The sequence below is a fragment of the Sinocyclocheilus rhinocerous genome, unplaced genomic scaffold (genome assembly GCF_001515625.1).
Source record: "Sinocyclocheilus rhinocerous isolate Xijiao unplaced genomic scaffold, SAMN03320098_v1.1 scaffold1613, whole genome shotgun sequence".
Taxonomy (NCBI): Eukaryota; Metazoa; Chordata; class Actinopteri; order Cypriniformes; family Cyprinidae; genus Sinocyclocheilus; species Sinocyclocheilus rhinocerous.
This window is the reverse complement of record NW_015640045.1, coordinates 179,442-204,624: the sequence shown is the minus strand read 5'-3', so window position 1 is coordinate 204,624 and position 25,183 is coordinate 179,442. Positions and strand designations below refer to the sequence as shown.

At 34.6% G+C, this 25,183-nt stretch overlaps 2 protein-coding genes across 4 annotated transcripts in view; both read left to right on the top strand.

The window, feature by feature from the left end:
- The first annotated feature begins 897 nt into the window (after nt 1–897).
- On the top strand, nt 898–3,302 carry LOC107752388 (diablo homolog, mitochondrial-like). 3 transcript variants are annotated; one of them, XM_016568349.1, is made up of 6 exons: nt 898–1,123; nt 1,257–1,359; nt 1,959–2,084; nt 2,241–2,351; nt 2,533–2,629; nt 2,744–3,302. In XM_016568349.1, the coding sequence occupies exons 1-6, from the start codon at nt 996–998 to the stop codon at nt 2,947–2,949; spliced, it is 771 nt and encodes a 256-aa protein (XP_016423835.1). In that variant the 5' UTR covers nt 898–995; the 3' UTR covers nt 2,950–3,302. The 3 variants fall into 3 exon arrangements, with proteins under 3 accessions (XP_016423835.1, XP_016423834.1, XP_016423833.1); XM_016568348.1 differs by having other exon boundaries at nt 1,233–1,359; nt 1,962–2,084; XM_016568347.1 differs by having other exon boundaries at nt 1,233–1,359.
- A 2,211-nt stretch (nt 3,303–5,513) lies between these two features.
- Nucleotides 5,514–25,183, top strand: part of LOC107752386 (nectin-3-like protein) — a 39,344-nt gene continuing 19,674 nt past the window's right edge. The window contains exon 1 of the mRNA XM_016568346.1: nt 5,514–5,604. Coding sequence (XP_016423832.1) covers nt 5,514–5,604 — 91 coding nt within the window. The remainder of the gene's footprint in view (nt 5,605–25,183) is intronic.

Here is a 25,183-nt window from a genome sequence, read left to right as displayed (position 1 = left end):
AATTCTGTTACTTAAAGGGTCAACTCTGTTTATGAACTATTTTCACAAAAAAACTATACAATTGTTGTTTAAAATATCACAAACATTATTGAGATATGATGCACCCTTATAATATTTCAACAACATTTCTCTTTTTTTTACTGGATATTGTATATAATACATTTTCAGATGAAAAATATTTGCTCCAAGTGGACAATTATGTGAAGACATAGGTATTTTTATTTTTATTTTTAAGGTATGCATAGGTGAAAAATTATCTCAGATTTTAAATGTTGGAATATAAGGACTGTTTGTCTAATGATACAAAAAGGATTTTTCCTTTTATGATTTATTGTTATTTCTACACGTTGCCTAATTTGTCCGTAACAGAGTTGACAAACAATATCATAAAGACATCTGTTTTTTCATTAAAAGTAAAAAAAAAAAAAAAAGGGTTTGGCAAGCACTGAATTATTAAAATTGAATATGTTTTCAATAAGATACTGGAAATAATTTCTGTTAGTGAACAGTTTTTTTCCTTAACTTTATGAAATGCCAAATATATCTCCAATTATAGAATCACCCAGCTATCCTCCTTGCATTGTCGTGTTCAATATTTTTTTTTTTTTTTTTTTTTTATCATGTGGACTTGTTTTTCTGCCACCCCCTTTAAGACGTGCAGGCCATGCTCATTAATTCCTGTCCCTGTTATGTTCTCAATACACACTGTTTTGTGATATCTGGAGGTGTGTCACCATGTGCTGCAACTCAACCACTAAGAGCTCACTAATGTTTACCACAGCTGTTACAACCTTTGTGCAAATGTTCGTCAAACCCTATCTTTCCTTGAACTTAAATCGCTAAAATCAAGATTAAAGGTCCGAATAAACGGATCAATAAATACTGGTGGGCAGTGCTGTCAGCTTAAAACATTTAAGGGCTTTACTTAAAGACCAATACAGGCTTAAGGGATATTCCTACACGTATTTTGTTTAATTAGTAAAAGACAAGGCAATATGCAGGCTTTTAGAAACTGCGGTTTGTGTGCTAGTGGGAGTCTTGTTAAAGGTCGGACCGACTTCCTGGTTGCTCGGAGAAACATGGCTGTTCTACGACTGAGTGCTGCATGCGTTCAACTCCTCAAGTAAGATTGCGGTCATATTTTAAGCTAAAAGGTGTGGTAGAAATGGGTTTTAGGAAGTTATTTTCAATAAAGCTCTATGCTCAGTCTAATTTATTTTCTTATATTAAAGGGACAAGGCCAATGTTTTCTGCAGGAGTCCCGTTCATCAGCGTCTCCTGCGCCTGCCGGAGGTCGCCCGATCCAATAGAGTCGCTTTCAGTCTCGCCAGCAGCCTCTGTGCAGTTCCTTTTACACAGGTAACATTAATGTATAACCGTTTAAATGTTGCATGTAGACAGTGAACGAATGACAAACTTATAAAACGCTCGTATAGAGAGCGTGACCACTTGACAACATTATTCGTCGAATCAGTTACTGTCGCATAACTATTTTCTTAATTTATTTTTTTGCAAACTGAAATGTTTTTCTTATTGAATGCTGCCTCAATGCAGTCAGTCACATTAAAGTGTAACAAAATAAATCAGAAATATTTTTTGCAAAAGTTTATACAGGGAAGGTTCCCATAGCCTACTATATGTTATGTTTTATACATGTTCACTTTTTTATAGAATACTACTTTTTACAAGAAAACGTTTAGTACATGATGAGATTAGGGCTTTAAGAGTTATGTTAATTCAGTATCCGCTCCGACTCATTTTTATAAGTGTTGTTGATTCACTGAAAAGAATCGGCTCATTAGAGTCATTCATTTGAGAATGGCACTACACTGGCCTCGCTGGATGTTTATTATTCACGGAAAGGAGTCATTTTGGGAGTCAAAAATATGCAATGGGTTCCCGATACGATTCATTACTATTGTGACAAGTGTAATAAAACGCATCCCTTCTTTCTTCAGCAGGTTGAAAACCTCTCACATGAATCCCTGATTCGTCGGGCCTCATGTCTGGTCACAGACAGTGCCAACACGTACCTCTCTCAGACCACACTGGCTCTTGTGGATGCCCTCACACAGTATGCCAAGGTAAGACTTGTAAACGCAGCATCTCAAACCTATAGTTCACTCAGTAAAAATAGCTTCACAATGTGTCATTCACTTGATTGCTGACAAAGGTGTTATATTTGTAATAAAATATATAGAATATAATTAAAGTTATTTTACCGTATTTAATTTTCTTAGGCACTACATACACTCATTGCCCTTCAGAAGCGATATATAACCTCTATAGGAAAACTTACCCCTGCTGAAGAGGACAGCATTTGGCAGGTGATCATTGGGCAGCGAGTGGAGGTAAATTCTGTTCCTTTAAATGTGTATTTATTTTTTGTAGAACAAGGCCTGCTTTAGTTTATCTAAGTGTTGTTTACATTTTGCAACAATATAGATCATGATTAAGACTGATAAACAGACCTTGTTGATATCAAAGTAGCTTTGATATCAGAGCTTTCACAGTGTTTTTCCCGTTTTTCAGGTTAGTGATCGATTAGAAGAATGCAAGCGCTTTGAGTCAAACTGGATGAATGCCATCAACATCTGTGAGTTGTCAGCAGATGCAGCCTACAATTCGGGTACGTTTATAAGTTATCCTTAATTATTAAACCTATAAGTTTGACCTACTGTGCAATTTGAAAGCATTTATTGTACACGTGACTTTGGTATGGTCTGTGGATTGATTTTTACAGGAGCAGAGCATGCATGCACCGCAACAAAGACTAATCTGCAGGTGGCACAGTGCAAAGTGGAAGAGCTTAGAAAGATCTCAAAAGAAGCAGAGAAAAAACTGGCCGAAACGAAAGCAGAAGAAATCCAGAGAATGGCAGAGTATGCCTCCAGCATTGACATTCATGATCTGGAAGATATTCCAGAGGCCTACCTTCGTGAAGACTAGAAAAAAATAGACATTTGTGACATTGGTATTCTGTAGCCAGCAGTGAATCACTCAGTGGGTATGACTGAATCAAGAATGCACCTTTATATATATATTTGCAATCCGTATTTGGTTATTGAATTAAAAGTAGGCCTCCTTTTGAAGGCCTCGTTGAATCAATATGGTTCATGTTCATAATGATAGCGCAGGTAAAAGTAAAAAAAGTGTTAAAGTGATTAATGCAGCTTGTAAGATGCATATAAAATGTATGTAGAGCAGAAGCCTGCAAAGAAATTGCTTTGAAAGTAACAATGATTTAGTATTTGTATATATGTATATATTTTTCATATTGTTTGTTTATTTTTTTTAGTGCAATTAAATGTGTTAATGCAACAATGAAATCATATCACATGTTAGCAAAGAAATTGCTTTGAAAGTAACAATGATTTAGTATTTGTATATATGTATATATTTTTCATATTGTTTGTTTATTTTTTTAGTGCAATTAAATGTGTTAATGCAACAATGAAATCATATCACATGTTGTGATATTGCAGTGCATACAAAGTTGCAATCAGTCTGTTTTATATTTCTAGAGATCAACTGTTATTTATTATTCTAATAAATGGAAAATTTATTTAGAACCGTTTTTGCAAAATGTGTGAATTCCAATAAATTATTTTCTTGAACTGAATTATGGTGTCTGCAAATTTGACAATGAATTTATATAAATATATGTATAATATTTTGTGGGAAGGTATTATTGACTTAAGCATTATACAATTTTTCATTCACACGCAAAATCTAATTAAATGACATTATCGTTATTAGTTGCTTTCATTTAGTCGGTTTCATGTAGAAGTTCACAGTTTTGACCAACAGAGGGCAATGCCATTTTTTTATGGAAAAAGGAAAACGTTTTGAGTACATGGTGCCCTTTTTCTTTTTCTTTCACTACTTACTTTTTTATGCTATTGTTATTTATTTTTATTATTCTTTCTAGTTTATCTTTTACTGTATATTCTATATTGTTATGTTATTTGTATTGTGCTAGTAAGTTATGTTTGTTCCCCTTCTACCCGATCATTCTCATGAGGAGCAAAAAAAATAAGAATTCCATTGGTACATATGACAATAAAGCTCTTGAATCTTGTTTGGCTGGAAATACAACATCGTAATAATATTTTAGTCTAATTACAATACAGAAGTCTGTTATTAACTGTAAATAAATAATAGTAAATGGATACCCAAAATAGATTTCTGTAATCATTTACTCAACCTGTTGTTGCAAACTCATGACTTTTTTCTTCTGCTGAACATTAAAGTAGATACGCAGAATGGCAGCCTCAGTCACCATTTTTATTGCATATTTTTTCTATACAATAATATTGAATATATATATATTAATATTGTTTTTCATACAACTGTCATTCTGAACAATATCTACTTTTGTGTTCCACAGATGATGACAGAATCATCATGTGATAAGAGAGCTGAATGATTTTCTTTTTGACACTTTAGGTTACAAACTACATTTAATACAGGTTCTTCAAATTGAATTTTCATTCATTTTCAGTAATATACAGCACAATGCTGCATGCTTTCCTAAAGACATCGAAATTATGGTTATCAAGGATTGATATGGCCTGTATTTATACTGAGAATCCTCTAAGTGAAGGGTTTTACAGACCCAGGGTTCCCCATTTAGACTCAGTCAGCTCAGGGCCCCCCAGTATAAAACTCTAGCTAGATTTCCTCTGTAACACCTTATAATATCTTCAATTAAGAACAATCTATCATGTTACATTGTAGAATGATCAGCAGATCTTTAGTTACAAAAAAAAACAAAAAAAAACGAATAGTTACCAATGTCTTAATTTCAGAAAATGAGATATATTTCCTTTTAACTGCACGAAAATATTTGTGTGTGTGCATCAAGTTCCAGAAGCATTTTAGTGAGAGAAAAGGGCCAATAAAATGATTGATTGGTGTAAATGGCAACACTCATTTGGGGATTTATCACTCTTGGAAGGCATAAATAAAACACAAGGATCATGGAAAGCGTGCCCAGCATGGCTCACTCTTTAGTCTGAGTGAACTGGGCGACATCTCCCATGCACCCCATTGAGCCAAGCCATTCCGATACCCTGTCTAGTTTTGTAATATTACAAGGAACATTTTAGCAAATGCATTCCAGCAAGACCAAATGAAGTTCAAGAATCCGTAATAGTATCGCTGACAGCTCAAATACACAGCCTATATTAGACGATTGAATATATATAGATTAAAGGCGCTTCAAAAAACCCTAAAGATATCCCGGGACACTCTTTCGCTTTTTGACTTCGTGCAACGTCGTAACGTCTTATTTTCTCCATTCATTTAGCTGTTGCTATTATAATTTCATCATTTGTGTCTGAAAGATAGTAAATGCTAACTGCATCGCAATGCTCCGCATTGTTGACGGGTTTATTTTTAGTCGGAAACCGCTGCTGGACTGACTGTACCGCCCACGCGCGGCTTGGCTGCTGTGGATCTCACACCGAGTTGATTCAACAACGAGGAACTCACTACTGCAGTCTGAAACCATGGCAGAGGAAGTAAGACACATCTTTGGGAATAGCACGTTTTTCCATGGACTTCTATCTCTCATGGGGCTTCTGCTGAGTGTCTGCACTGGTGGGTACTTTATCTTTTCCAGGATGATAACATGTCATCTTGAATCGGACTTACCTTAAAGTTAACATGCAAGTTTGCGGTGAAGTTTACTTAGCGAGCTGGGATGGGGTGTCTGCGATAGCATGCCTATGTGTAAATGCTCCGTATAGCTGTTTTAAAATTAACTGTTATTGAACTAACAATAATAAGCTCTTTATCTTACTTTCAGAAAATGTTTTTTTTTTTACCGTAAGATGCCCAAGATACAAGCAAAGCGTGTTCAAGTACTGCCTTATCTTTAATTCACTTTAATTGTAATTTATTTTCTTTTAATATACATTATATATGTAACATACACTGTAACATGAAAAATGAATGCAAAAAGCCAATTATTTATTTTTGTGAGTTTGATGTTTGATCTAACATTTTTGTATTGCATGTTTTTTTGTTTTTTTTGGGGAAGATGACCAGATTACACATTATTAGAATTATTAGAATTTTAATTAATAGTAATAGTATAGCTTTTTATTAGGCTACTTTAAAGATGCATTCAGTTATTATTGTCTAATTTTTGGCATATGCTTTATACATAAAGAAATTAAGTGTCAGGGTCATATTAATATAAAAAAATGTCCAAACTAAATAAACAAACGGCTTTATGAAGTGGCAGCAGTTAGCAAACAAACCTAATGCATCCAGGCCAATAGGTGTCAATATAAAGTTTAAAGGCACTGGTAGCTGATTATTGATATCTAAACATTAACCAAAACTTACTAGGTGCATCCCAGTGTGCATACTCATGCACTATTCTAAAATAGTGTGACACCGTGTCTACACTGGACGTGAGAAAATACTATAGAACCCATTATAATCAGTGATGCTGTCTACACTGGATGTGGCATGACGTGACACGAAAAAATCCCGACAGTAAAATGTTGCCTCATTCTATTTATGATGTACTGACAAAAAGTTCAAATGATTTCAGTGGTCGCTTTGTCGCGTCCAGTGTAGACAGCCTCAATCTATTGCGGCGTGGTGCGGCGTGAATTGACGCGATGCATCCGGTGTAGACACGGTGTGAGTAGTGTGTTCACTCTGAAAATTCCAAAAAGAAAAGGCGCACATCAAATACCCAAATGATGCACTTAATTAACTGAAAATAAGCTAAAATACATGCTTTTGACAGAAAGGTACATCCCAGATAACAGAGAACGTTCTGACAACTTTCACTGACCTTTTTGAAAATTGATAAATGTTAGGAGAAAACATTCTTAAAGTAGGCCAAATGTTTATGGAACATTCTTATAACCTTATCAATATTTGATATACGTTCTCATAACGTTGAGAGAAAACGCTCTGAAATCAACGCTCTCTGAACATCACATTATGATATTATTTGAACTTAATGCACATTCTAAGGAACATTTTTGTAACTTTTAAATAACGTTCTAACATGACAAGAAAACACATTTTAACATTCTTAGACATTTTCATTCATCTGGACGTTTTAAGGTTCTTAGAATATTAAAAATAAACATTCAAGTAATGTCATATTTTGGGGGAAAATAAAGTTAGTAAAACGTTGAACGAAACGTTTTTGTAACCTTTAATCAAAGTTAAAATCAAGACAAGAAAACCGGACCTTTCGACATTTTAGAAACATTTCAAAACAATATACCCACAATGTTTTTATAACCTGAATTTGTTACTTGGGATATTGCATAGTGTATAGTATTTCTTTTGGGATACAACTTCTATGTGAGATTCAGATTCCACTGTCTCACTCAGACTGATGAACCAGAATGGAATGGTTGTAAAAAGTGTTTGTGTAAATGTATCTGGTGTAGAACAAGTGAAAGGGTGGGTGTGTTTAAGCAAGGGGGTTGAGGGCGCACTTTAGTGCCTGAGAGAAAAAGGACTGAAGCCGCAGAGTCTGGAAGTATTGACCTGTTATTGGGCACTCTGCCAGTGGCACCTTCCACTTTTGTTGCCTTAAATATTAGGTTAAAATAGGAGAAACTCTCTACTGTATATATATATATATATATATATATATATATATATATATATATATAATATATACAATTTACCATCATTAAATTGGATTAATTATATGTCTTGCTGCAATATAGGATTTTGGTCTGGGTCAATGAATTGTTTTAGCCGATGTATGTAATGTGAACAGAGAATGGGATTTGAGGCTTTGTAAAATCAGCAGTTTGTTTTTCTGTAGTGTGCCAACTGATTGCATAGGGTCATTTCAAGTATACATTTAGTTGACAGGCCATTCTCTGTAAACACTGCAAGAGGAAGTGGTATGTTAAACAGAATGACTATAATCATATTGCCCAATGGGAAGGGTGGAAAAATGGATGCAGCAAGCAACTCTAAGCATAAATAAAGCATTTGCAAAATGGCAGGGCTAGGTCATGGGTCATGGTAGTTCACTTTGATAGACTAGCTGCTAATGTTGGCTTTGCAGGTCAGACAGGAGAAATGCTGACTTAAGTAATAAGAAACATAAATGGATGTTGAATTAACAGTTACCAGATTAGATGGCAGACTATGTCTCTGAATTCAGTCTATTTAGACAGAATATTTAAGAGGTTTTGGGATTGTTGACAATTTCAAGAGACTCTGAAACTGTTTTTGTTGTTTCAAATAGTGATAGACCAGACCAATTAATTAATCTGATTTATTTAAATGCACTTATTATATACATATATAAACTCTTTTCACTCAGAAATTGCTAGCAAATTTCACAAATAAGGAAATGGCAAATGACACATTGAATAAAACATTTTTAGTTTCAGGTTTTAAGTAGAAAGACTTAAGAAATACTCCAATAATGTATTTACAACTTAGGAAAACAATTTGTAAATTAATTATGCGGCCAAGATTTAGAGTAAAACTAAATTATAATATAAGAATTCTAAAATAGGAAGTATAATAAGTGTTATTTTTATTTGAACAATTTTGTTAAAAGTATATATAAGTATTTATATATAAAAGTATTCGGCAAATGACATGCAGGCTAATCCAGGGTCACGTAAGGACAGGGCGTTTGTGATAGCTTCGCTGCTGTAGATTGAGAAAGATTTATGTTATGGAAATACAGTCAGCAAGTGTCACCCTGATCAGAAAAATTAGACCAAGGTGAAAGCAATGCAGGCTCAGCTCCTCCATTATGCAAGTAATACGTCACAAAAATATGGGCTAGCCTGTGTTATTTCATTGCTGCATGCTGAATGGATCAGCCAGATGTGATTTAGGCTAATTGTTTTTTGTTGGCTCCCCTCTTGAAAAGATACTTAAGTTTGGCTGCCTTGTATAGAGCATAGAAAAAACCAATGTATGTTAGGGATGCACCGAAATGAAAATTCTTGGCCGAACAAAATTAAACACTGGGCCGAAGGCTGAACACCGAATACCGAACACGGTTTTTCACATTTTCCCCCCATGTAGGCCTATTTTGCCATTGTTTTTTTCACCATTGCATTAATTACATTGCCAAAATGTGCTTTTTACTGTTTTGTCCTGCTTTTTCAAATAAAAAATCAATTACAAAACAACAATTTAAAAATATTTACTTAACACTGAACATTATTTTTTTTCATTCTAGCAGACATTATACCAACAAAGCACAATATAACTTAAAATTAATAAGTTGCTGAGCAGAAAATACTGCAGAAACCCGCAGGAAGATCTCAGTGCTTCTTTTTGTTAACAACCGCATGCAGCTTTATAAATGATTCTCATTACGAATTTGGAAAGATGTTTGTCGCACGTATCGCATTGTCACATGCCTTTAAAAAAAAATTCAGAAAAATGTTACTGAGCAACTGACGAGTAACAAGTTCAGCGCAGATTTTCCTCGCGATTTGGACTGTGAACCCTGGCTCTGCGAGCTCGTGCAGCGCTGTCAGAATACATGCAATTCGTGCGTGCATTAGAAAATATAACATTCTGCAGTTGATTTACTAATCGTTTAAAGGTAATTTCGCGATTTCAATCATCATACAGTAGCCTAACCACCAGCATCAGCCACCTCTTCTTCTCATCGGAGACGTGATGCAGCACTAAACAGTCTCTCGCTGTCGGTGCTTCGTGCTTGTAATGATTTCTGCGTCTTTCTCTGATAGTTTTAAATACATTCACACTGCCGTCATGTTTGCTGCATTAGTGCGTGCCTCTATATGATAGTGTTAGCCATTGTTCGGTACATATTATTCGGCCTTTTCGCTTATAATTTCGGTTGCCGAATATTCGGTGCATCCCTAATGTATGTCAGTAGTGATCCAGAATGCATGCTTACTTTCACAGGCCAATTTAGATGGACTGACTCTTATTATGTGTGCTGCATCATCCAGCCTGTCTTTGTACTTCATTTTAATCTCACTTAGCCTACATAACTGCAGGCTGAAATCTAACAATCACATTAAAAGATTATTTTGAAGGCGGTCCATCGGGAAATGACTATTAGACGTTCTTGTGAGCTGAGGCAGCACGAAGCACATGCAATGACCGCAGAGAAGAATTTTGCTGTGAATGTCTTCCATCCTGGAAGATGTGATAATCAGAGGCTCTGTAACTCTGGGCTGCTCTCCATTAAACAATGTAATGCAGTAACCTTCAGCCCAGGGAAAGTGCTTTTCCTTGTTATGAGTGTATTTACTTTGTTGAAAAGAGCAGGATGGCTGATCACAGGCATATGTTGTGTTTTGGATGCTGTATTTCCACTGGTCAACCAGCTTGATCAGAACACCATGCTAGTAAAATCTGGTGTTGGTGAATATGATAATGTAGCAGGTATGATGTTTCACTTTAATAGTTTTATTCCAGCAAGAATTGGGTCAGTGACCTAAAACCTGACCAGAAAAAAATTCCAGATCTACAAATTTTCCATTAAAAATTCGATTCATACATACAGGGACTTCTTCAATGATGAGCATGTTTTTATTTTCTGAATTTGAATTCAATTCAATATTGTCTGGGAACAAGTATTGTCTAGGAAAAAAAGGAAAAAATGTCAGAGTGATATAACTGTCCTGATATAAAAAATAAATAAATAAATAAAAAGAACAAAATTCTTGAGGAAAAAAACAACGTATTGAGTAGTTTCGCATCTTTAATTTAATTTATATTATAGAGACCGCCATGACTGTGTCAAGGTCTTTTAAAAATCAGATAATTATCCTTTTTTGGACATGGTAAGAATGTTATTTAGTGTTATTTTAGCATCCCTTTTAGTATTCATATTTTGAATTTTTATTTAATTTTTTTTATTTAAAATTAAATTGTTTTAAGTTTTAATTGTGTTTTTGTAATTTTTATTACTTTTTTAAATACATTTATACAGTTTTTAAATTATTTGTATTTCAGTTTTAGTTTAACTTTTTTAGTAAATCATCTTAACCTAAATAACAATTGAGAAATGTTGCCTTGGCAACTATTGAACAAAAAGTTTTAAAGGTTTAAAGTTTTTAAGGTTTCAGTTTTAGTTAACTGTAATAACCCGATACTTCAGGTTGTAAAATGCCTTTTTACCTTGAAAATAATATAATATATAATATAATTTAAAAATATATTTTACTATGTACAATAACAATTTGGCATGTGTTTAAAAAAAAACATTAAATAAAAAAAAATCATAAAAAATGGAACTCCTACATAGTTACTTTTTCAATGATGAGCATATTTTTATTTTCTGAACTCATTTAAATCATTTTGATATTTTGGGGGGCATTAAGTCAAAAATGGTAACAAGTTCCGACCCCTGCAGACCCTCGTGACTCTGTGTCAAGTTCACTTAGGTTTGTCATTGACCCAGTTGTCTTGATTGAATTCATAGCATGTCATTTAATTTCCCATTCTTGTGTTTGCATAGTCACAGTCATTATTGTCAGTTGCAATGCTTACACAATAACATCAGATCGGTGCATATTCCAGTACAACACATGCATTGACCATATTTAGATCTGTTCCTTTCCATCGCTCTAGTTTCCTTACAGAATCAAATCCATCTGTTCTTGCAGTATTGAGAGCCCCATCTGTCTGGGCATTGGAACAAAGAGGGCATTTTATGTGCAGTGATCTTCTATGCTGTCTTTGTAATTGTTAGTTAGCAGTGGAAGCTTTTAACGAGGGCTACCGTGCAGGAACACAGTCCATGTGATGTTGATGAGGCCTCGGCTGCGTTCTCCTTAACTGTTGATGTATGAGGTAATCACAGGACATGGAGGGTGTGGGGTCCTTATGGTCCTGCAGAGACATGAAGGTGGTTTTGGTGCATTTTATTTCTATTGTAAATATGACCGCATGCTACCCCATGAGAGCATGAGTCCATGTGGTCTGTTCAAAGTTTTGTATGACGGGGAAGCTTCATTGTAGAACTTGTAATGATTATTCAGCAGCCTTAGAAGGATTTCCTTTTGAACTGGGTTAACTTTTGACAGAAATAGGCTTCGGTGGGTGAATCTTCAGAGACTTGTCTAAATGATGTGTCCTGTATTACCACCATTTGAGATAATGTGAATCATCAATGACATAAGTGTCAACAATAAAGAGAATTCTTTAAAAAAAATCTACTTTAAAAACACATGTAACTTTTTTATATTAAAATATAAATTAATGTTTTTAATAATTTTCATATTTTTTCAAATATAATGAATTAATAAATCATAAATATCATTACATTTTTGGGGAGTCGCACTCATGACACTTTACAACCTGAACTAACATTCTGACTTTCATTAAAAAAAAAGTTAAATTACATTTATTTTTAAACCTATTGACCTTGACAAACATTCATGAGGGTCAATATGATATAATTTTCTACTTTTATGATATATATATATATATTTTTTTTTTTTTTTCCTGTATATGTTTCTGTCTGTTGGTTGCATGACATGATTGTCGGTTGTGCCTCATGACTTTTTATTGGACAGAAAGAGGCTTAACTATTTAATAAGGTTTCTTCTCAAGAATTTATTTCTTTTAATGAGTCTTTTTCTTAATTATGATATCAAGACAGTTGTATCATCCAGACATTTTTAAATGATTTATAATTTTAAAAAAAATACAAGCATACTCCTCACTGAAGAAGTCACATAAATGACATTTTTAATGTAATGTTTTTTTTCTTTTTAAATGTATAGATTTAGAAAACGAGCATCATGTAATTGACCAGATTCTCCCAGGATAGATTAATGAGGCTTTTTCTTAATTATGATATCAAGACAGTTGTATCATCCAGACATTTTTAAATGATTTATAATTTAAAAAAAATACAAGCATACTCATCACTGAAGAAGTCAAATAAATGACATTTTTAATGTAATGTTTTTTTCTTTTTAAATGTATAGATTTGGAAAACGAGCATCATGTAATTGACCAGATTCTCCCAGGATAGAAAAAAATTGGTCAAGGAATAAACTAGGGAAAAATTTCACTCATAAATTGCTATATTTCACTAATAATTACAAATGAACAGTAAGCAACACATTGAATTAAATGTGTAAAAAAAATTGGAAGTAGAAAGACTGATTGTTTTTTTTGTTTTTTTTGGTAAAACATACTTTGTTTTATTTACAGCTTCAAAAAAAATATTGCTGGACTGACAAAGATAGGCGTAGAAACAATTTTCACTCAGAAATTGCTAGTAAATTTCTCAAACAACTACATAGAAATGGCAAATAACACATTGAATTAAATGTGACATTTTAAAGTAGACAAATGTAAATATTATTTTCTTGTAAAACATACTCCGAAAACCTTTTTTCAATTTACAACTTTAAAAAAATATTTTTTTACATTATCAGCATGGTGTTTTTTTTTTTTCATCTCTATAGCTTTCATCATCTATATCCCAAGTGTGTCCCAAGTGCTTGATTTTTTTTTTAGTTAAACTGACACTAAATTGCATCAGAATCTTTCCCGCCTGTGCTAATGTTGCTTGTTCACTTTAATGGTCACACAGGTGGACAAGGTATTAAATCGATGGAATTTGACATGCAAGCAAACTTAAGGACAAAGCGCTCAAAGTGGGTGGTTTTGGTTATCAATACCTATTTGTGTTCTGGTCTGCCATTTTGTGGACAGGGTGAAGAAGAAAAGGGGAGTGTGCAGATAAAGTAAACTAAGTCTATTGTGTTTCATGTTGACCAAACTGCTGTGCTACTTTGCTTTTTAATTCAGTCTTGTTTGTCTGTCCTTCCCCTTGTGACATCTTGAGTGTCCTGTGTCTTTGTTGGCAACATTTCAACCCGCTGAAAGCCTTGAGGAACAACATCTCATCCTTTGATTTTGGCACATCCTAGCAGACTTGTTCTAGTGGACTTTTTGGAGGACATATAGAGGGTTTTGACATTTCTGGTAATGTTGCGCAAACTGAGTCATTGTGTGTGCTGATCCAAAGAATGCGAACAGATTTTCACACTTCTTTTGTTTGAATAGGCGTAAGTTTTTTCAGAGCGCCGCTTCCTGTTAGTGTATGCATGAACACTAAGACTCAGAAGGGAAGGAAAACAGTTCTCAGTGAGTTTGGGATGAAAGTCAAAAACCTAGCCCTTGTATACCCAGATAGCGTGCTGTTCTGAGAAACCTCATTAACAGCTCACATTCCATACTTTAGTCACCTTGTTTTGAAACTCACATTTTAATCAGGCGTTCAGAGGAATAATGCTTAATGTAGTGCATTTAAAATGAGTTTCCAGCTTGGATTTCAGATTAGGATCGTTTTTCAGAACAATGTGGTACTTGAGGAAATTTAAAAGAATACTCAAAGAAGAAAACTTAACGCAAAAGAGTAGTGGCATTTAAATGTACTACTAACACTTACTTACGTTTAAAAGTTTGAGATCTGTAAGATTTTTATTTTTGAAAGAAATGAATACTTTTATTAAGCAAGGATAGATTAAAATGATCAGTAAAGACATAGTTGCAATTTTTATAAAAAAAAAAAAAAATCTGTTCCTTTGAAGTGTCTATTCAGCAAAGTATCCTGAAAAACAAAACAATCGCTGTTTTAAAAAATATGATTTTTTTTTCAACTTTAACAATAATAATAAATATTTCTTGAGCAGCATATTAGAATAATTTCTGAAGGATCATGTGACTCTAAAGACTTGAGCAATTGCTGCTGAAAGAAAAATCAGCTTGGCCATCATAAATAATAAATGACATTTTACAATATATTAAAAGAGAAAAGAGTTATCTTAAATTATAATAATATTTCACAATATTTCTGTTTTTACTGTATTTTTGGTCAAATAAATTCAGCCTTGGTGAGCTTAAGAATCTTCTCATTAAAAAATAATACCAACCCCAAACACATAAATGGTAACATAAGTATTTTATAATATTTACATGTAAACTTTTCAAGTAAAATTGGATTATTAGCACAATATGATTGACAAAATGAAATGTACTTTGTACTTTAAAGACCTAAATTGAAGTACTAAAATTTCCTTATACTCAAATAAAATACTTAAAGGGTTAGTTCACCCAAAAATACGCAGCCTAATTTTCATTTTTGGCTGAACTAACCCTTTAAGTAAAGAAGAACAGTTATTCTAGTACTTTTTTACTTATATTCTAGTACAGTTATTCTAGTGACAAGTCTTGATTAGTTTTCTGCACGGCTATGAAGTAGTTCCATGTGTTTTGACTGCACTACAGTTCAGTATCCATATGCAAATCAGATATGACAAACGATTCATTTTGTTCAATAGTTAGTTTTTAATATATATGGGAACTAAGACCGTTTCAGTTGCCACGTGAAAACTGAATGGGACAACTGTCCACACACACATACATATACACCTTGTTACTCCATGTGCAAGAATTTAAAGTGTCACTTTCAAACTAAATGTAGTCAGCAGCACACACCATAGAAGCACTCTTTTAGTCTGTTGGAGCGAAGCGGTGGCACTTTTTCTAAGACAGCTCCTAAATTACCCACTGTTCATTCACACACACAGGGATGAATAACACAAGCACGGAAGAATTTGCCACCACTAATAAGCAATTCACCCTTGCATTGTTTGCCTTTGACCCCCTCTCATAATGTTAATGGCATCTTCTGGAAAGCATTCTTTGTTTTGTTTCAAAAGATGTCAAGACATCAAAATGGCAGGTGGAGCGTTGCTTGTGCTTACTGCAGACAAATGAGTCTCAGTAAAGGCCTCATTGTTTGGGTCTTGATTTTGGTGTGAAGGGGCGGCAATGTGTGACATCTTTAACGCTAACATTATTGATTCCTTTTTTCCTTTAAGTGCCAGTCTTTAATCAGATGTGATGGGTTAAAAAAAAGACTTGCAATAGAGAGTGAGGAAGAAGGAAATTAGTCTGACTGAGGGAGGAGGGAATGTTTGTGTTTTATTTGAATTAAGTTGGAGGCTTTCTTGGCATTCAGAGAATTGTTTCATTGTTTCCAAGGACGTAAATATATTAGCTTTCAGGTGTTTTATGACTAATAAGAGTATGATTAAGATATGTTACCAAATATCAATAAACACAAGTCAGGTGGCCTTAAAACATTGATTTGTTCAATCAGAACTGGAAGTCTTTCTGTGAAGTTTTTCTTTTTGGGTTCAAAATAATAATTACAATGTGATTTTGTTTGGAATAAAATGGGTGTGTTGAGAAATTGAATGTATATTTTGTCTTGTTCACTCTCCAACACAAATAAGAAGCGTTTTAGAGCTAATGCCTAGGATTTTGTGTAATACAGTCAGTGCTGCCGTCTTATAAACTGTTTAAATTAGATATTTTCTGCTAAGCTTTATTGCTATTCTTTATCTGTGGTACAAAAAATGCATGTATAGATTAAATTATCAATACTAGTTAGTTTCCACTATTATAATTTTAATTCCCCATGCAGTCTCTAAATTCTTCATACCTTAAAATTGATTGAATATAACTCTACACCCTTACCTCGTTTAGAATATGTGGATATGCAAATTAGTCCCTGCCTCCACTTAATCACACCAGCTCAGACTAACTACTCCACTTTCACTCGGACAAGATCAGAATGATAATGCATTTTATGTATCGCGCTCTACAGTGTCGGACACAACAGTAATTGATACCATAAGCCTTTGACTTGACTGCATTATCAAACAGCTAATAATGTGTTGTTAATGTTACACAAACCATGTTCCCGTGATATGATAATGATATGAAAAGCCCCACCCCTGAAGTTGACAGGATTGGTTACATGTTTGTGATGGCAGGAAATGGGCGGTTCCAATTTAAATTTGTGAGACTGTCTTTGGTGCGCTGCAGTTTTAAGGAAAAAATGCTCGGCAATGGGGTTGACTGATGAATTTGCATATGGTTTGTCTTCAAACATTTTAAAAACACCAGATAAGTAAACAACATGATTTTCACCACCGGGGGTCTTTAATTATCAAATTCCCAAACCGTAAGTTCTCCACCATTTTGGATGTGTTCATGTGCGCTTGAGTTTTCTAAAGTGTTTTTGAAAAATCACATACCCTGCCTTTAATACTTGAAGACTAACTTGTAACATAAGCGCTACTGGTTCAGTGGACTAAAGTTATTCTTGTTTCACAGAGTGTCAACATTTTGTTTCTGAGCAAAGTCAGTTTCAGCAATGCACTTTTTTCTCAGTCTGTGGTTTTACTCCAACATAGATTGATTCTTAGGACAGAGAGTTTTCTTTGGGGCATCCAACCACAAATATATTTAAATATTTATGATTTCCTTTTGGAGCCTAATATAATCATCCTTAATGCATTCAACATTTGTACAAGCCTTGAGCGTACTGTCTCTGTTCTGCACAGTAGTGTCTGTAGGTCCAGCAATCAGGTCCTATTAGGGGTCATGAACTATGATAACTTTATATTCCCTTCCTCTTCTGGCAGTATATGAGTAGTCGGGTTAGTAAGATCCTCTAGCAGTATGGTTCCTCTCACTAAACTGAATAACCATAGCACATGGCCACAATACAGCACAGCTAATTACTGTTGGTATGTTGAGTACAGCTGTTGCATGTCATGTCTCTTTAGCCTCTGACATTCATTAGTACACCATTGGCATTTTGACCAAAGGTGAGGCAGTTCAATTGAAGTCACACTGTCCTCTCACTCAAACTCCCATCCAATGAAGACTGACGGCAAACTGAAACAATGGTGTCTGTCTGTTAGTCAATCTGTATTTAGTAGCTTTGGTAAAAGTCAGAGAATCAGTTGTTTAACCACAAATATTTCTTTGTTTTTTGTTATGCACATTAGTGGTCAAGCTTCATTTTTTATTTGTTGGTTTTTCTCACATCACCCTTTTTTTCTGCATGGATAATGAGAGGGAATAAACTGCTGAGTTTTAGAGGAATAGTTCATCCAAAATTTAAAAAAAACAAATTCCACTGTAATGTTGTTTCAAATCTGTAATTTTTATACTATTAATATTCTACCATAGAATTTATTAATAATTTATATTAGCTTTTATTTATGTATTTTCCATTTTAATTGTAATTTTTAAGTTTTAGTCAATTTATGTTCTTTTGTAATTTTATTACAAAATTTATTAAAATATTAGTTTTTAAAAATATTTCTATTTGTCTTTCATTTATTTTTATTTCACTTTTAGTTTTGTTAATTTTATTACTTCAACCTAAACTTATTTCAGTTAGTTGTCAAAGCCACATTTGCACATTTTATTTCAGCAATTTATTCAGCTCAATTAACAAAAAAAATATATATATATTAAAAAATATAGTTAAAGGGAAGGGATAGTTCACCCAAAAATTAAATTTCTGTCATTAATTACTCACCCTCATGTCGTTCCAAATCCTGTAAGACCTTCGTTCATCTTCGGATCACAAGTTAAGATATTTTTGATGAAATCTGAGAGCTTTCTGTCCCTGCATAGACAGCAATGGAACTACCACGTTCAAGGCCCAGAAACGGTGGTTCAACTGTAATTTTATGAAGCTACAAGAATACTTTTTGTGTGCAAAGAAATAAAAAATAACGACTTTATTCAACAATTCTTCTCTTCCGTGTCAGTCTCTGCTGCCATTCACAAGAGTACCACAACACTTTCTTTCTTTCTTTCTTTCTTTCTTTCTTTCTTTACTTTTCTTTTCTTTTCTTTTCTTTATTTATAAAGCACTTTCATCACAACTCACGGTTGACCCAAAGTGCTGTACAATACAACTAGAATCAGAGAAATTTGAAATCACAATATAAGAGAGCACAAGATAACTCAAACACAATTATTATAACTAAAATAAAATAAAATATAAAAGCTATTGACAATAGATGTTTTTTTTTTAAAGCAGGGACTTAAAAATTGGTAAAGAGAACACTGTTCTAACAGAAATTGGTAATTTGTTCCATAGACTAGGACCAGCAACAGCGAAGGCTCGATCACCTCTGCAGTGGAACCCCGTTCTAGGAACAGAAGAGACCAAGATTACTAGATCTTAGGGACCTATTTGGTTTGTGAATGGAGATTGCTTCTGAAAGATATGATGGTGCTTGGTTATGTAGAGATTTAAAAACAAACGTTAAAATTTTAAAAACAATTCTAGATTTGATTGGTAGCCAGTTTAACAAAATAAGGATGGGAGTGATGTGATCGAACCTCTGTCTGTCTGTCAACATCCTTGCAGCAGCATTCTGAACCAACTGTAGGCGCATTAAAGAGGACTGACTTATACCATAATATAGGGAATTACAGTAGTCTAGACGAGATAAAATAAACAAGTGAATAATCTGTTCAAACTGTTTTACAGTGAGTAGAAATTTGATTTTCGATAAATGTCGTAAGTGGAAAAAACTTGATTTAACCACTGCACTAATCTGCTTTTCAAAACTCAGGCTACAATCAAAAAGAACACCAATATTTTTGGCACAAGGTGTAATGTAAGAGGAGAGATGGCCAAAGTGAGGGGCACAGTCCTCATGTGACTTTAAACCAAACAAAATGATTTCATTTAACACCAGAAGAATCTGCTTTAACTATATTTGTAATTCGTTTAGACAAGTCAGCAATGGTCCCAAGGATTCTTTGTTTTTATGCTGCAGAGGAAAGTATAGCTGAATATCATCAGCATACAGGTGAAAAGACACTCCATGTTTCTCAAAAATAGCACCCATCGGTAGCATATATAAAGAGAATAAAACTGGGGCAAGAATTGATCCCTGTGGCACTCCACAAGCAAGTGGGCGTGAGGACGAACTATATTGGCTAATAGAAACACTAAATCTTCTGTTTGTTGGAAAAGATTGAAACCATTTTAACACCGTGCCCTGTAACCCAACACAGCTCTCCAACCTGGAAATCAGAGTATTGTGGTTGACCATGTCAAATGCAGAACTTAAATCTAAAAGCACCAAAGCTACAGCATTCACTTTATCAGTTTCAAGTAAAATGTAATTTGCAACTTTTAAAAGTGCAGTTTCAGTGCTGTGTTGAGACTTAAAACCCGATTGGAATTTTTCAAAAATATTATTCGACATGGGTAAACACAATTTTTTCAAGAATCTTAGAAAGAAATGGCAAGTTCGATATAGGCCTAAAGTTATTACAATTTGTAGAATCGAGATTGGGCCTCTTTAATAATGGAGTTACTGTAGCTGTTTTTAGGCAGTCAGGAACAATCCCAGTATTTAGACTAGTATTTAGGATAATTAAAAGATCATGCCCAACAGTATTGAATATTTGTTTTAAAAATCTAGATGGAACGATATCTTGAGAAGATGAAGTTGATCTCTTCAACAATGCCTTTACAGAATTCAAATGAAACAAGCTGGAAATCACTCCATAGCATCGGACTGCTTGATCTCTCAAGTTGAACAGAATTCCCCAAGGACAGCTTAGATCTTAAATGAACAGTTTTCTCATTAAAAAATTTATAAAATTGTCCACACAGCGAAACAGAAGCATCAGGAGAAATTTTGACAGAAGGACTGAGCACAGAATTAATGACAGAGAAGAGGATCTTAGGTCTGTGTAAATTGTCACCAATAAACTCAGATAGATATTTGGACTTAGCGGCCTTAACAGCTCTCTGATAGACATTTAAAGAATCTCTCCACATTTCATATGAGACCTGTAACTTATCCTTGCACCATTTACGCTCTGCTCTTCTGCAAGCCTTTCTGAGCTATCGAGTTGAATCGTTAAGCCATGGCTGCGGTTTAGTAGCAATACGTTTGGATTTTAGCGGAGCAATAAGATTCAGAGTAGACAGACATTTCTGATTAAAACAATTAAAAAGTCTGTTCACATCCTGCATTGGAGGAGACATTTCAGGCAATAATGGGTCAGTCATGGCATAAAAGGCAGCAAATCTCTCACATGACTGAGTGGAGAAATAACGATTCAAACGAATCACTGAAGATGTAGTAACTGCTGGATCAGGAAAATGAGAGGAAAAGAGTACCGATCTATGGTCTGAAAAACAAGTGTCACTGATTTCAATGTCCGAAATTTGAAATCCATGTGAAAGAACTATGCTAAATCCCACATGTGACCATAAGCATGAGTAGGCCCTTGCACCCACTGCACAAAATCAAATGAATCAATAAGATTTTTAAATCCAGTTACCAAGGGTTTAGCGGGGCAACATAGATGAATATTAAAATCACCCAACACTAAAATGTAATCAAACCTTGGAATCAGTCCTCCTAGTAAATCAGAAAATTCAACTAGAAAGGAGTTATTCATATGCGATAGATAGTAACACAAAGAACTGGACGTACCAGATCTATTTGAGCTTGAATAGACATCAGCCGGAATGGTGCGTGTTACAAACTTGCGTTTGAAGACAGCTGCAAGTCCTCCTCCACGTCCGGTTATCCTGGGGCAATTATAAAAGGTGCAATCCAGAGGAAGTTCAGAAAAGGGAGTCTCCCTCTTTAACCCAAGTCTCAGTCATAAATAGGAAATCCAAATCCTTTGAAGTAAAAAAGTCATGCAAAGTGAAAGTTTTATTGGCCAGAGAGCGAACATTAATTAATCCCAGCCATCCTGAGCGGCGGGGGCTAGCAAGACAAATGATGGCCTCGATTCAGTAGACGAAGTACGCCGTGATTAACTCCTCCACCGCGGATCCGGGGAGAGATGGGACGCGCGGGCGCATCCAGGAAGCTGGGGACAATCAGACGAATCCACCGATGAGGCCGCTCCAACGAGCACCCCGCCACATAGCGACCAGAGATGCCACATGCTTGTACATTCCTCTGCTTGTAAATAGGGTGCAGCGCATGCGTGTTCTACATCAGCAGCACCACAAACATGCGTCATGGTACTCTCGTGAATGGTGGCAGAGACTGACTCGGAAGAGTGTGTTGTGTAAGTGAATTGTTGAATAAAGTCGTTATTTTTGTTTTCTTTGCACACAAAAAGTATTCTAATGGCTTCATAAAATTACAGTTGAACCACTGATGTCACATGGGCTATTTTAAGGATGCCCTTTACTACGTTTCTGGGCCTTGAACGTGGTAGTTCCATTGCTGTCTATGCAGGGACAGACAGCTCTCGGATTTCATCAGAAATATCTTAATGATGAACTAAGGTCTTACGAGTTTGAAACGACATGAGGGTGAGTAATTAATGACAGAATTTTCTTTTTTGGGTTAACTATTCCTTTAAAGGGATAGTTAACCCAAAAATGAAAATTCTGTCATTAATTACTCACCTTCATGTCGTTCTAAACCCGTAAAACCGTTCAATCTTCGGAACACAAATTAAGATATCGAGGAGACGAATTGTTGAATAAAGTCGTTATTTTTGTTTTCTTTGCGCACAAAAAGTATTCTCGGGTTTAGAACGACATGAGGGTGAGTAATTATTAATGACAGAATTTTCATTTTTGGGTGAACTAACCCTTTAACAATAACAGCACTGATCTGTATGTTTTCTTTTGTGCAACAAAAAAGATGTTCAGCAGAATATTCACGGTTCACTTTTCAATGCAATGAAAATGCAAAAGCATCATAAAAGTAGTCCGTAGTTTTATTTGAAGTCATCTTAGGTTTTTTTTTTTTTGAGGAAGAGACTAAAAATTAAGCAGTTATTCACTAAAAGTCTTGCTTTTCCTGATCCCCATTCACTTTATTGTGTGGAAAAGACAAGTGTGAACATTCTTCAAGTGTTCTTATTTTCCACAGAAGGAAAGTCATGAAAGTCATACAGGTTTAGAATGAAATGATGATAAGTAAATAATGACAGAATTATGGGTGAACTACTATTTGAGTTTAAACAAGATTTGTTGTCATCTAACCCTACCTCAGTCTGATTTCTCGTAAAGTTTCTTATATCTTTTATAGTGCACTTCTGTTGACGTTCATCACTTCTCCACTGCCATTATGACATTAACAAAGCCTTCATTTAAAATGTCCTCATTGGTTTTGTCCTGCCACATCACCGTGGTCTTAAAAAACAACTCTAATCTGAGTGAGCTGTTGCGTGCAAGAGAAGAGTCTGGCCTCATATGTTTCCTGCCTTTTTTTGAAATCTGAAAGTAGGGGATGCATCAGCCGGTTTTCCCCTCCCAGTGACCTGACAAAAAGTCCAGGGGCTCTGGGACAAGTCTCCCCACACCGAAATGAAGTTAAGATGTTTCACAAGAGGGTGAGGTCAGGTTCGGATCTCAGTTCACGCTGGGGCATTTGGCGTTGAGACGAGGAGTGGAATGCATAGTGGAGAGCTCGAATATACTGTTGGACCCCATGAACAGCTTGTAGCAGTTAGTGATGTCAGGAGAGAGAGAAACAAACACAGGGAAAGCTTCAAAGACTAAGCATATCTCTTTCATTAATTCATTTCTGATTTGTTTCCCCTCATTTCCTTCTTGTTCTCACTCATCTTCGCCGTTCCGTGTAGCGACCTTTCGATTTGTTCCTTGTTACCTTTGCCAATTTTTTTCATTTAATGCAGTCACACTATACCTCTCATTTCCTATTGAATCTTTAAAATCTTATTGGCAGAGCTGGGCTGGCCCTCAGATGACTTTCGCCAGGCCTACATGCTTTTTGAAGTTTTATGTATTGTTAAGCCAGGCCTGGATTGAGGTAATGATAGAACCCTTTAGATTATGATATCCTCAAGCAAAGTTTACATGCTTGCGAGGGAACGATGGTAATTGTATCTATTAATTGGTTACATTGCCTTTCTATTACTTAAATGACAGATCACATACTTTGTTCTTAGTCTGTTTCATTATTCCTGTCATTTTACATGTTTACAACAAATGCAGTGAACTCAAATCTGGCCTTGATTCAGGTATCTGAGGCGGAGGCCATCTGTTCATCTCTACTGAAAGAGCAGGACATCTATAGCCATACTGCTGCATATAAGACTTTATGAAAGAACTTTGTATGTTAAAGGAATATTCAGGATTACATACAGCTTAAGTGCTATCAACAGCGTCTGTGGCCTGGAAATTTTTTTTTAATGCATCCCTCAGTTTGGAAGAACAAATAAAAAATAGCAATGGTCTTGTAATAGCAGTCTATAATGCGAATACACAGCACAGCAGTATTAAATGAACAGACTCTCATGGAAATTTGAAACTGTTGTACGTTTTGGTGAATTTGTGAAACATTAATTTGTTCAATCTCTTTTGTAAGTTTTAGTACAATCTTACTCCCCACTGATGGTTAGATTTAGGGGTGGACCTTCATGATTTTTAAAAAAAATTAATCTTTATGCACAAATGACATCCTTGGAATTCTGAAGAAATTTCCATCTTGTAAAATAGTTACATTTGAGTTGTGTCAAACTGTATTACTATATTCATTTTTTCATAACACACTGTGCGTAAACTTATTAACACAGAAATTTGTAATCTTTTTTGCATTTTATTATTATAAATTTTTTCTGATACGATTTTCAGAATTATTGTCTGAAATTAAATGTTGATTTAAGATTGTTTTTTTTGTTTTTTTTGAGAACTTATAAACAGGGTTACTGGTAATTAAAACTAAAATCATAAAAAAATTAATTACTTGAAATAAAATAAAATAAAATATATTTGTTTTAGAATTATTTTAAATGTGTAGTTAGGGCCAATTATTATGTTTCATTAATTCTTAAGTCTGTGTAAACACCTTTTGAAATAATTATTTTAAATGTTATAATCTCATAATTTGGTAATACAATTGCATTTAGTTTGGTCTGTATTCCTTAAAAGTACACTTTAAAAATGTTGGGTTGTTTCAACCCAACTTTGGGTCAAATATGGACTAACCCAACCATTGGGTTAAATTTTTACATTACATTTTTAACCCAAATGTTGGGTTAGTCCATATTTGACCCAAAGTTGGGTTGAAACAACCCAGCATTTTTTAGAGTGTACTAAAATAATAATTAATGGAATCATTAAGGGACCAGAAGCTTCAGAAGAGTTACATTTACAATTCCCTTTTCTACTGTCGATAGAGCCTAACCTGGCATATTCCTTTAATTCGGGTTTAATCAGGGTGGTTTGTGGCAAAATTCAGATAGACTCTTTTTGTGAGATTCCAGACAGGCCAAGATGGAACATGTGCGATTTGTGGATGTCCGAACTGTGTAGCATACCACAAATTTCATCACGGTGGTGCGTATAGGTTTTTGGAGTTGT

Bases quoted from the DNA above. Each gene is read 5' to 3' on its own strand.
- LOC107752388 (XM_016568347.1), top strand. From the start codon at position 996: ATGCAGGCTTTTAGAAACTGCGGTTTGTGTGCTAGTGGGAGTCTTGTT. The intron at 2,352-2,532 runs GTAAATTCTGTT...CCCGTTTTTCAG, and splicing joins TCATTGGGCAGCGAGTGGAG to GTTAGTGATCGATTAGAAGA. The intron at 2,630-2,743 runs GTACGTTTATAA...TGATTTTTACAG, and splicing joins AGATGCAGCCTACAATTCGG to GAGCAGAGCATGCATGCACC.